At 33.2% G+C, this 12,652-nt stretch overlaps 1 protein-coding gene across 6 annotated transcripts in view; it reads right to left on the reverse strand.

The window, feature by feature from the left end:
• LOC120327908 (uncharacterized) overlaps nt 1–12,652 on the reverse strand; it is a 104,154-nt gene that overhangs the window by 66,618 nt on the left and 24,884 nt on the right. For all 6 annotated transcript variants that reach the window (XM_078114390.1, XM_078114389.1, XM_078114387.1 and 3 more), the window contains one exon: nt 1,134–1,241. In XM_078114390.1, coding sequence (XP_077970516.1) covers nt 1,134–1,241 — 108 coding nt within the window. The remainder of the gene's footprint in view (nt 1–1,133; nt 1,242–12,652) is intronic.

Here is a 12,652-nt window from a genome sequence, read left to right on the forward strand (position 1 = left end):
CTTGTCTAAATCAGGTGTTCTCATTGCGGGACCCGGGGCCAATGTGGGTCGCTAGACGATTTCAAGTGGTATATTAATCTATCACGTTCACGCACATTTCGGACGAAAAAATTAGAATCGAAAGCAAGCGGTTTTCCAATCGGGACAATTTCTCTAACCTAGAGTGGCCCGAAATCTGATTTTAGGCAATTTATTAACCGACATAAGCGTTTGAGTTGTGCACTTCTTACCTGGAATCTTTTTCTTAACCAATCAACAAGGAAAAAATGAGCCTGATTGCGACAACAGTGCATCCCAATAAGCATAATTAGACAAACCAAAATCAAATCAGAGCAGCGTTCTCTAAACTTTCATCCATTAATTCCCCCGTCCTGTTAAACTTTGACGACTACGTCAAAACTAAAATGCACAAGGCAGTAAGTATATTTTGAAAAAAAATCGGGATTTTCCCACTGGCAGGTTACTTATTGATATCACCTATAATTAATTGAATACCTAAGAAAATCGTGTTGTTAACCAGATCAATGAATATTGGGACAAACCCTGACATTGATGTGACCTATGAATAGATTTTATTTGAATATAAGATTTTAAAATAATGCTAAAATTTCTATTTTTATTATTCTAAACTTTATTTTGGAGTAAAAGTGAGTAAGTAAAATATTCATGTTTATTCATGTCTTAATGTTTCTTATAATACGTTTATCAGAAATTTGTCAGTGAAGGCTGATATGGTAATGAGCTCAAATGCAACCCAAACAAACAAAACACGACAATATCACAATGAGAATATATTTCAACTTCTACTTGTTGTTACTGCAGGTGCGACATGATAATCGTACAATTCTGGAGTACATGCCTTCCAATTAGGGCATCAATAATCCAACAACACAAGTTCCTAGATATCTACCTTTCATCGGACCACGTATTTGCAATTTTGAAAAACACGTCATACACGATTTTTATTACGTCACAATCGTTACGTTTTATTATTCAAACCACAGTAACGAGCTTCATACTTTAAACAGAATTTCCCAATACTTGCTTAAAAATAGCAGTAATCCCCTATATTTTCTTCATACGGATTCCAAGCGTACAAATATACTACCTCATAAATAATATCAAAGACTCACTTTTTGCATTTGAAGCATGTCCTGTGATAATGAAGACCTTTCACCGATACATGTTCCAGATTGGTGTTTACCGAGAACCCGCAACCGTTGCACGTGTTTGGATTTTCACTGTAAAGAAAGAAAAACGAACGAATATTAAAGGTTAAAATTAAGAATTGAACTTTTTGACACGTTTGAAAAATCGAGACAATCAGCTAAAATTATTGAAACTACGAAATATATGGTAGGTGTATGCGCATGGGTCGGCAACCTTTTGTCGCTAGCGGGCCAAAATTAAGTGTTGCAAATCTTGGCGGGACGTACATAATATTTAAAAACCGAACGGGTGGCTGATGGCTGATGAATCATATTTGTACACAAATCAGAAGTTGAAATTTTAGACTTTAAATAGCGAGCGAACACTGTGACGACTTGTCTTACTAGGAAAAAATGTACAAATGACATTTAAGGTGACACTTGTTGTTGCATTACGTTTGATAGCTTTTCGACATCAGGTGACACACTGCATTAAGCCAAGATTATAACATTTTCTAAATGTTCATCACCAATCCTAGTTCTCCGCGTATTCTTTGTAAAGTTAAAATATGGGGGGAATTCGCATCCGCCGTTTTGTCGCTGAATCCCAGTGAAGCATCGCTGGCTGGATTATTTCACTCCACGGGTCGGATTAAGCCCGCGGGCCGTAGGATGCCGATCCCTGGTGTAAGGTAATTAGTCAAATAATGGTCACATATACGGACACAAAGGTCGATAACGGTACGATGAGGCCTGAGATCGCGGAAGACGCAATACAGAAAAAAATTGTTCTTCAATTAAAATAAAACAGTATAATGTTTGGTAAAATATCGGGACTTATCTATATATCACTAAAAGGCAATTAAACACAATATTAGCAAATAGTACTGAAAATGTGAAATCGATTTAATCAACGGAAAAGAGCGATGTCTTGCCTAAAACAGCAAGTACCCCAAGCAACAACAAGACTTTAGCAAAATAAAAAGTTTCCCAAATGGCTGAAAATCCCAAATAGCTGAAAATATTCGATCGAATAGAAACAATCAAAGTTCATATTAATAACTTACTAGGAAGACTAAATATTATATCTATATATAAATAATAGTCATTACTTTTCAAACATCAAAATTTTGGGCTATCCAGTTCTTGACGACACTTTGAATAAGTTTATTAATTTCTTTGATAGCACGCATCAAAAAATATTAAAACGATGAAATAAATTGTTTTTCTAAAATTAAATGAATTATTGGCTTGTTAACAAATATATAACTGTTGTTTTGAATAAAAGGATTGAATAGTGAAGTATTCGCCGGTTATTCTGAAAGTACCAATAAATAAATGTATACCAATGTTGTTTATTATTTATCAGTAATGAATGCATGTTATAATATAAATCGTTTATCAAAAGCTGTCAAACTATGGGCTCCGATGATTGATGAGTTTTACTGTCAAATCGGTCTCGACGTCCAATGTTTTGAGTTAGTTTTTCTTAGAATTTCTAAAACACTAAGACACGTTCGAAAAAGTTGTTAACTTTACATGAGTTTGGGAATTTATACCAATTCCATAGTTGGATACCATCATACGCTTTTTGATCACAGATACATGCTAAATATAATTATGTTACACGATTTTTTTGACAGTACTGAATACTACTTGGACAGCAACAAATTGAGACAAACACGAACTTGGCAGTGTGTTCACGTTATTATAAGTGTTTGTATCTTTATACAAATTATAAAGGGAAATTCCAAACGTTGCTAAATTAGAAATTAAGATTCACTTCCTGCGGAAGAGTGTATTCTCATCAACATTTTTGCAAAAAAATACAGGTCAACAAAGTCAACAGATGGTTTGAATAAAAAAATGCGTCACAAACATTTTTAAACCGGCAGACTAAACGAAAATGATATCTGAAGTGAAGATAATTGTTCTAGCTTCTAAGTGATTCAAGTGTCTTGCTACGCACTAACACAAGTATATTTCTGTAACGTTTTGTCTTTCTAATTAAATTAGGTATGTGTCTGAGGAAACCTTACCTTGGTTACAGTATCTACGTTACAGTAATATAATTATGTTAGTGTGCAGCGGGAATATTGTATCACTTTTATTGCCAATAAATTATTTTAAAAATGGCCAGCTATTGTATATACATAGCCTTTCATTCGCCAAACTTGAAAATAGTTGCTCACGAGAGAATCCCGCGAATATATTATTAGTGTATACCACAGCTTGCGCTAAAGCTTGTCACGGGGTAATCATTCTAAAGAGAGTCCTGGCCATCTTTCACAAACTCACTAATATTTGAGATATAAAGGAGGGATACTGGTTCGACAAATTTAGTAGTTTCGGTATTTGAATATTAAAACTAATGGCCTACGTAGCCTAAACTACATTCTAGGCAGCTAACAATTGTCAACTTGAATATCTGTAATGCACACGTCAATGCTCGAGAATATAACAACGAAAAGATTACATATAGATATATATATATTCGTTGGCAAGTATATCGAAACACTGATTAGTATGCAAAATATTAATGGTAACTTACTCGTATTTAGCATGAGAAATAAAAAAGAAATTCAGTTTGCAAGATTTGTTTTGTCCTAATTTAGAACACCAATTCTCCAAACTCATCGTAATCTTCCTTGTATGAAATTTGCAAAGACATGAACGATGCCAAATTTAGATTCACGATTTCAATTGAATGCAATTTGTCATATTCTACTCATGTAAGTTATGCTTTAACGTAGCACGGATGGATATTAAATGTATAAAAATACTACAGAAAAATATTTTTCAATATAAAACGCCTAATAGATTTTACACAACATTTTATATTTATTCAAATTCCAGCTACATTTATTTTTATTTTTATACATTTTTGCTCCTTACAAATAGGCCATCCATAAACCATCCATATTCGTAAATATACATCTCATTTCTGCACAACACGATACATTATATATATCAGTGCTTCAGAATTTGTATACCGGTATGTGTAAATTTATTTCATCGTAATGATAAGATATATAGTGACTAATATTAATGTTAGAGGTGGGATGCATGTATGATACCTTACCGGACAGAATAAGAATGCACGGCACGCAACACTCTTACGAATACGGAAATATGGAACAAACATAGAAACAGTATTTTTACAAACAGTTGTTACTGGTACAGCTTCGTGGGAAGACAAATGCAGACCCGTACAAAGTGAACTGTTTGTACTCGAGCTACAGCAGGGCTTTATTCGAGAACTGTTATTAAAAGTATAAAATATAGCAACTAACAAAAATTGATAGTAATAGTACTAGACAACATATGCGTCAAGTCTTTGCTGTAATTTCGCGTTTTCTTGATCGTGAAATTACAATCGTACGCAGCAAATCATATGTTAAAATGTAGAATATCACGAATGTACTTATATGGAACCATGAACCTTAGTTGCTCATATTTTTATAATGAATATTATTTACTAATTATTCTTATCATGCTATACAGATATATGAGAGTATTGAAATGTTTTGTATTTTTTTTTATATAATCTTGCAGATAATGATATACCCATTATTAACAAATATACATTATCGATTTAGTTTGAAATAGACTGGGGTCGTTGAATAAAAATGTTCGTTGCTGTTTATCAAGTAAAGGACACTTCAAAATAATAGCAAATTATTGCCAATTCAAGTGAAATAAATTTAAAAAAAGAACGAAAAATTGAATAAAATATTCCATCCCTCTTTCAAGATACAGTATCGAGTAGCCTATATATATTTCTTCAGCCCATTGCCAGGTGGATATCAATATATTTCATACAACCATAAAAAAAATTTCATGAACCGGCTACTGCAATTATTCAACATAATTTTTGATTAAACAGCCAAATCTTTGTCTTATGACAAGTATAGAAACTTAGATGAAAAGCCGATTTTTAACTAAACTAATATTTATTAAGCGCTGGAGAATTGTCCTACCGCTGGAAAATTTCGTGATTTTCTCATTCTGTTTAAAGGTTATTTATCATGTTACGAGCAATTGTCCGTCACCCGTCCGCCCCAGCACAAGGGGGAATTGAGAACATTTAAAAATCAAATACACATTAAATGAGTAATCTAACCAAACACATCAATTACTACAGGGAACAAAATTATTTTTCGATATTTAGTCTTTTTTTAGGTGTTTAATTGCGAAAAATGCAGCGTGTTAATCAGAAATTCATCACGCGCATTTTCTTTGTTATTCGTGACAGTTTACCAGCATAACTTGAAATAATTAGTACAAAACTATTCTTTATCAGTATCGATAGGTAGGGGATAATGACGAATCCACAATACAACAAAATGATTAATCACGACATCAGGTGAAGAACATCCGACAAGACGGGTCGATAGGTAATGAGGTAATGTCTCGGAAACGAAAGTTCAATATAGTCAGGTCGCCAAACATTTTGAATATAATGAGAAGAAAAAAAATTCATCACAGAATGAACTCCGATACGACCATTGAATAGTATGAAAAAATTGTTTGGAGTGCAGTTGTGAAAACACCAATGTAAACAACGACTGTAACTGAGGTAGAAGATTTTCCACCATATTATCTAGCGTGTAATATGGGGATGGGTAGGTAAAAACGAACAGCGAAAATTCGAATTTCTAAAACGTTGCAACAGCCTACATTGTCCAGTTGTCCAAGATATACAAACAATGCTTTGCAGAGATATCATGGCCAAACTTACCATTTGCTTCCATGAACTTTGTACATCGACATTTTTCTAATTGGCCACGAAGGACGACGACGTGTCAGTTCAGTTTCTGTTGCTGACCTCCTCATTTTAACTTTGTGCATCATATCAAACCAGAATAAATTTAACTACTTATTTTGTAGTTTCTCAACAAAAATTTGTAATTTATCGTACGTGTAAATACCAAAACAGTAAAAAGATTCTATCATATAATCTGTAACAATGTAACGCAAATATACTTTTATAAATATAAATTTAAAATATATTCATATAGGTAAAATCTATTAAAAATACTAACACTCAGCAATTTAAGTATACAATTGTCTTCCAGACTATATTTTCTTTCCAATTCCCACGTCATTTTTAGAAAAATCTTTGAAATAGCCAAAAAGTTCGTTCGCAACAGTACTATGCTATTTTATACTGATTGAACTTAATTCAGCTGTTTATAATGTTTGAAAGTCAACTTATCAATAGTATATAACAAGTATTACTGATGTGAATAATAAATTGAATAAGCTAACAGAATATTGATTCTTGACTACCAGTAAAGTTGGCACATTTTAATCAAGTCATCTATCTCTTTCTAATGTTAGTTGATCACGTTCAAAAATGTCTTCAATCACTGTAATTTTACTTTAGTGTATACAAGTCTCAAAAATGAACCCATCCTGTTTTCTATATACCAATAATCGAAGTTTTTGAACGGAAGTTGCGTTTATGTGTCAATAGTTCAATACAGGTCAAACAAGACATGTCAGTGACACTGAAATTGGACAGCAGGTAACTGTTTTAGAATGTAAAACGTTCAAGTCGAATCAGTATTATTTTATCACCAGTGGGTTTCTCATTGACTGTCTCCAAGTACATAATGCATACATAATTGTCACATTTCAATGTTACCGTGGTAATCGAACGATTTTTTAAGTTCAAACTTCTACAAAACATTATTCAAGTAAATTATTTTTATTGAAACAAAATTTTTTTTATCAAATATACTGTGATTTTAATATCTGACCATAATTTATTTTTGTCAGCCACAGTTTGGCTCCACTATTTCCCACAATTATCGAATGCCTTTTCGTTACAATGCAAACAAATTTACGACATAAATGTGTGTGTTCGTGTATTTTATTTCCTATTTGTTTATCGTCTATCATGTAAACATACATAAACTATCAATGAGAAATATAGGGCTTGCTATAGCCTAAATCTAAGCTATTCATTCTATATCCGATTGTAACATCGTGAAAACATCTCAAACTTCTACTGTGACGGGTGCTTAACCTGACTAAATCAATTGTAAAATATTTGCAATGCTATAAACTGAAGTTGAAAGTTTCAACTTTGCTCATATTATGGTATTTACGTTACGCGTTTTGAGAAATTCACAAATCCGCAGTTCATAACTAACACCAGATAGCATAAGAGTACTTATAGCTTGTGGTGAAATAACATTGTTGACATAATGCCAGGTTGAATTGGCTTTTATCATACTCGACCATATGTCACTATGTATGAAGAATGAGAACCATTTTAAATTCCTATAGGCTCTAACATGTATTCGGTCCAGTTTTTACAGCGCCACTCTTTCCTTATAGGACAATAGTGAAAACAAAGTACCCACTTCCTATCTATGATTAATGCTTAAATCCACAAAAAGTTTCAAAATGAATAGCTAATTATTATATTTCATCGCATTGACTAAAAAGTTGAAGATTTTTTTCTTACCTAAATAAGGAGGAAGCCAGTTTTATTCCCCGTAATTGTAAGCGTACGTGATAGAAGTAGCGATTTCCTCATCAATTTAAAAAATGATAAGAAAGTATTACACCGAGTAAGTACTTGTCAACGTCAGAATCAAATCGTGTAGTGCAAAATGCCAAATCGTGTATCGGTCTGTCACCATATCTGGCTTTCTGTGAGGGATAGTACAAAGTTTCCTTCGTATGAACTTATCTTTCCCTCGAACGCCCGAGACCTCACATGACGGGAATTTTGAATATACTGTGTATACGTATATACACATGAGCAAAAAAAACAAACTGCCAAAGCTATTTTCCCTGAATTAGCTTTGAATTACCTTACTATTCGGCCAGTGAAAACATTTATTGAAAATTACCTTATAACGATCAAATCTTTTACAATACCGGTAGTCTACCCGATCGCTGAAATCTGCCCTGACCGCCTAATTTGCATCTCAGCGCTAGTAACTGTTAAGTTTGTATAATTGATCTGATCCAATCGCGAGTCTCAACTCTCAATACAACTGAAAATGTTTACTTCGAAAAATCAGTAAAATTTATGGTATTCTGGAGACTAAACCAGCACTTGTATGACACAGCAGAGCCTTATTTATTTAAAAACCCCAAATTGACTATCCAGCAAAATTTCCACAAGCGAAAACGACTATTTATATTTGAGAACCAACTGCTTAGAATAACTGATTTAAGACAGTCTATTTTCTGAACTTTTTGTGCACAATAATGCACGCAGGAAACTAAATTTCCTTTCTTACGAATAAAATTACATTGTGAACACAAGTCAACGACATCCTGAATATTCCCGCCTGTTTCACCTGGACGTTTTTTTTTCCAGGAACGCGTTTGCAAAAAATCTGTAAATTTATTTCGAGTATCCATAATGAGCTTTATGCTCGTAGACGTGGGTTGATAGAACCCTATTAAAAGTTGAGGAGTCTAGGCAAAGATCGTGTATAAATATTGAGCTATATGACCGATGAACTACATCCGGGTGTGCAACATTTTGTTTTTGTCGGTGGGCCATATAGCCAACTTCAGGCATCTAGCTGTGCCACACAAAAGAATTGGTTTTTCTATGTACACAACAAATTACAGTAAAAGAGGCAGCGAGCAAATTGGGGAAATTTTTAACGCAGAGACAAGAGCAAAAAACATTATGTATTTTCATCCATGTAAGCGCCCTTTTAAAAATAAATTGTCGTATTATGATTGATGGGGAAAATTCTGAGTGTTGACATGTAACAGGCCACACTAAATGACTTGGCATGCTGAGTTGTGGCCCACAGGCCGCCTGTTGCGCACCCCTGAACTAGATGTTATAGAAAATAATTTAATAATTCAAATTTGCATTGGTTGAAAAAAGTTATCACTGACAATTTCGGCAGGTTATATTGTAAGATTCGATCGAAATGCATTATTTTTGTAGTTGATAAGTTGGTGCGCTAGAACAGCAATGCTGATGTCTTAATATAGGAATTTGGATTTGAACCAAATACCACCACAAATGAATTGAATGGTTGTAAAGAACTTCTATTCATTATATTCATTACAAACGTAGTGAATTCCTACATAGAACAAACAAAAAGAACCATAGAAAAGAACAATATACCAGCCCGTCATGCCTTAAAAGAAATTACATATAAATTGAAAAACGTATTTTTTTTTTATAACTCAAATCTATTACTACTGCTGGTTGGTCCAGTTGTTGCTAGTTGTTTTTGGGTATACAACGTATGTCAATTACAAATATATATATTCTGCGGTTACTAGTTAAATAATAACATATGTAATCACAACACATAAATCATGCATTTCGATTTCAAATTTACTTTCGACGAATTGCGACACATGGATAATTTTTCATAACATTTTAAAATGCCTAATACAAATATTTAAAATATGCGTCATGATTTCTTGAGATTTTGGGTCTCTCAGAAAAATTTCGCGAAATGAATTCGGCATCATTTTGCCATTTTTCCAACTCATATTCGTACTACCAAATATTTCCAACTCATATTCGTACTACGTTACGCGGTTCCTAAATTTTGAAAACATCTATATCCAAATGAACTACCTAATATTGATAAAAAATAACAAATAGTCTTTATGCAGACATTAAGTACATTAAGTTAGTTAATGTGGGTGATGGGTATATATCGAATTCAAACGCGGAATCATTTTTATATTTTACAATTTACAGCTACCATGACAATTCCGAGCGTGCTAAAGTAGTAGTTCACAAGTCACTGGCACTTCCCGAACAGTACTGAGAAATTCATCACTCAAAAAACAAAGCAATTCCACAGCCAACAAAATGACATCAACTGTATAAATAATGACCAATGGGTACATTTAGAATGCGCATTGGAGTGGAAAGGAAATGAATTCGGTAACCCTTAGTTTGCTTATATTGACAATTCATAAACTGCCTGCTTGCACTCTGAGTAATGAAAGCCACCCGTATGATAAACAATATATATGGAATACACCCTGAATTGAATAAATGAGTCAACCTATCAGTAAACAATTTTTGAGGTCGAATTACACAATGAGAAAAGATTGATAGGTTATTATAAAATTTATGCCTGTTTTGAAAATGCGAAGCAATTTAATAGAATTGTGTGGATTCCCTGATCGTTAAAGACTGTCTACAAACGTATCGCGGTAAACACTTATTACTATTCATACAATGAAAACACATTAAATAGCTGGTAATTTAAAATTATATCTCCTAATGGGATTACATGAAAATAATTGCTTTCGCCCTACTACAGAGACGAGGTAATATTATAATATTTTCATTTTTTACGATACTGTTGAACCACATCATTCGAGTATTTTCGAAACCTTACACCTTGCATTGCTATGACGGCGTGGTAGTAGTTTTACATCCGATCTTCATGTTAGTTCAGTTTGCATTTCACTGAAGGATCGTAATATGACTTAATAATACTGATTTCTGTATGTGTTTAGTTATAAGTGATTTGCTGAGGGTCCCGATCACGCTCACGTCCATAAGCCGTTCCTAACCCGAAATCGCAAGCCTGAACTCAGACCCAAAACTTACAACCTTATTAAGTGTAGTGTATACCAGGAAGTTAGAATAATCCAATTGATTAAAAATGCCAATGCTTTTAGGCGGTATTGATTTAAAAGGATGTAATGTAAATGTAAACAAAAAGTCCGTTCGCTAAATTCAAACTAGGGAGGAAAAGCCTGAGTACTATTTTATTTTCCTGAATCTCAAATGAAATCATAGTTCATGTTAGTAAACTAATTTCCACATAATAATGTTGCTGCAAAAATTGATGAAAACTAAATATTTGTAATAAAAACCGATCAAAGCCCAAATTAACAAACACTCTAAATTTCAGATACAGGCATTTCTGTTTGGAGTTCAAACATGGTTTTGGAAACTTATTCTCGGGTGAAGTCCTCATATATACCTTAAAATACCCCTTTTGCTTAATAAAAAGCGTAATCGAGCCAGCTCAACTTTAAAAATGATAACAATCTAACTAACACTTTCTAAATACACCCTGCTAACTGTGCAAATTTATTTCTGCAAATCTTTGCAACCTCATTCTAACGACTATAATAAGTTTTCGTCTGGTTCTAACTGATTATGAGAAAACATTTGCATGCTGGTTTTCCATTTATCAATATGCAGTCGAACAAGAATGATCAGGATAATATAAAATTTATTCAGGAAATTTAACATAATCAATAGCAACGACTTTGTTTATATTCGGAAGAATTTTGACAAATTTTTTGTGGGACTATATGCTTTAAAAATTCTTATAATTCAGTGAACAGTAATTTTTATGAAAGATTTTATGGCAAATTATTACAACGTGGGTATGTTTATTTGTAAGCATTTTCCTGTAATCAATCAAGTTAAGAAGTTCACACGAAAATGGAAAAACTGAAAATTTATACAAATGCTACAACACCAGAATTGACTTGCATTTCCACCATAATATGTCAAAACCGTTAAATTTTCATCGAGTACTCAACAAGTCGCATTTTATTACCATCAAGTCGAGGTACAAGAGACATAAGCAATTGCCAACGATGTTGGAAAAAAAAATTCTGACTGCTAAAGCACTTAATTAAAAAAGCCCAATTAACATTTGACAGTCACACAAGCATCAATCTGTTCGCCGAATATATCAATCCACATTTGAAGGCTCTTGTTTCTGGTAAATTTTTCAATAAAATACTATTCGCAAGTTGTCAAGTTTATGTCTTGTAATGGAGCACGTTCGCGTCGTCTATACAGTCATCTGATCTATTGCACACAGTGATAATTGGCGCAACAAATTGAGTATTGTTTTATAAATGATAAAATTATGTAACTGATCAGTATCGTTAGTGGAATATTAATGCAATACTAAATCATCGGCCGTAACTAGATCCTGCTCATTGCGCATAAAAACCAGAATTTTTTCTCAGTATCAAGTTTGCTTTTGCTTACGCGGAAATAGCACTGATTAGATTGCAGTTTTTCCAAGTGTATGTGAAAATAAATGAGCCAGAAAAAGGTTTCTAGCTTACACTTCTTGTGGCGTTGTTAGAAAACATGATCATGCCGTTTCAAATTTTTGTACACACATTACACATTTTGGGGAACACATTACAAAGTCGAGTTCGTTGTATATTTACTATAAGTTTACTATGATGTATAGTTTCGTCGACGAAAACATTAAAAAGTAAATTGAATACAGTCACACCGCAGAATAATGTAAACCCTAAAAACGAAATGCAGTCGAATCATTACGTTGATTTCCGTTCATAGAATGAACTTCCGCTCTGAAAGCGACCAACTCAAACTCAAAAAGCGGCAACAGGTATTTTCAGAATAAGTACACTCAGATTCGATAGGTCGTTTTAATATTATCAACGCGAAAAACATCGAACACATATACATCGAATATAAATTCACTATTTCACCATCTACGCTATGCTATATTATGACACATAAATACTATAAG

This window comes from Styela clava, chromosome 7 (assembly GCF_964204865.1).
Source record: "Styela clava chromosome 7, kaStyClav1.hap1.2, whole genome shotgun sequence".
In the NCBI taxonomy this organism is placed as follows: domain Eukaryota; kingdom Metazoa; phylum Chordata; class Ascidiacea; order Stolidobranchia; family Styelidae; genus Styela; species Styela clava.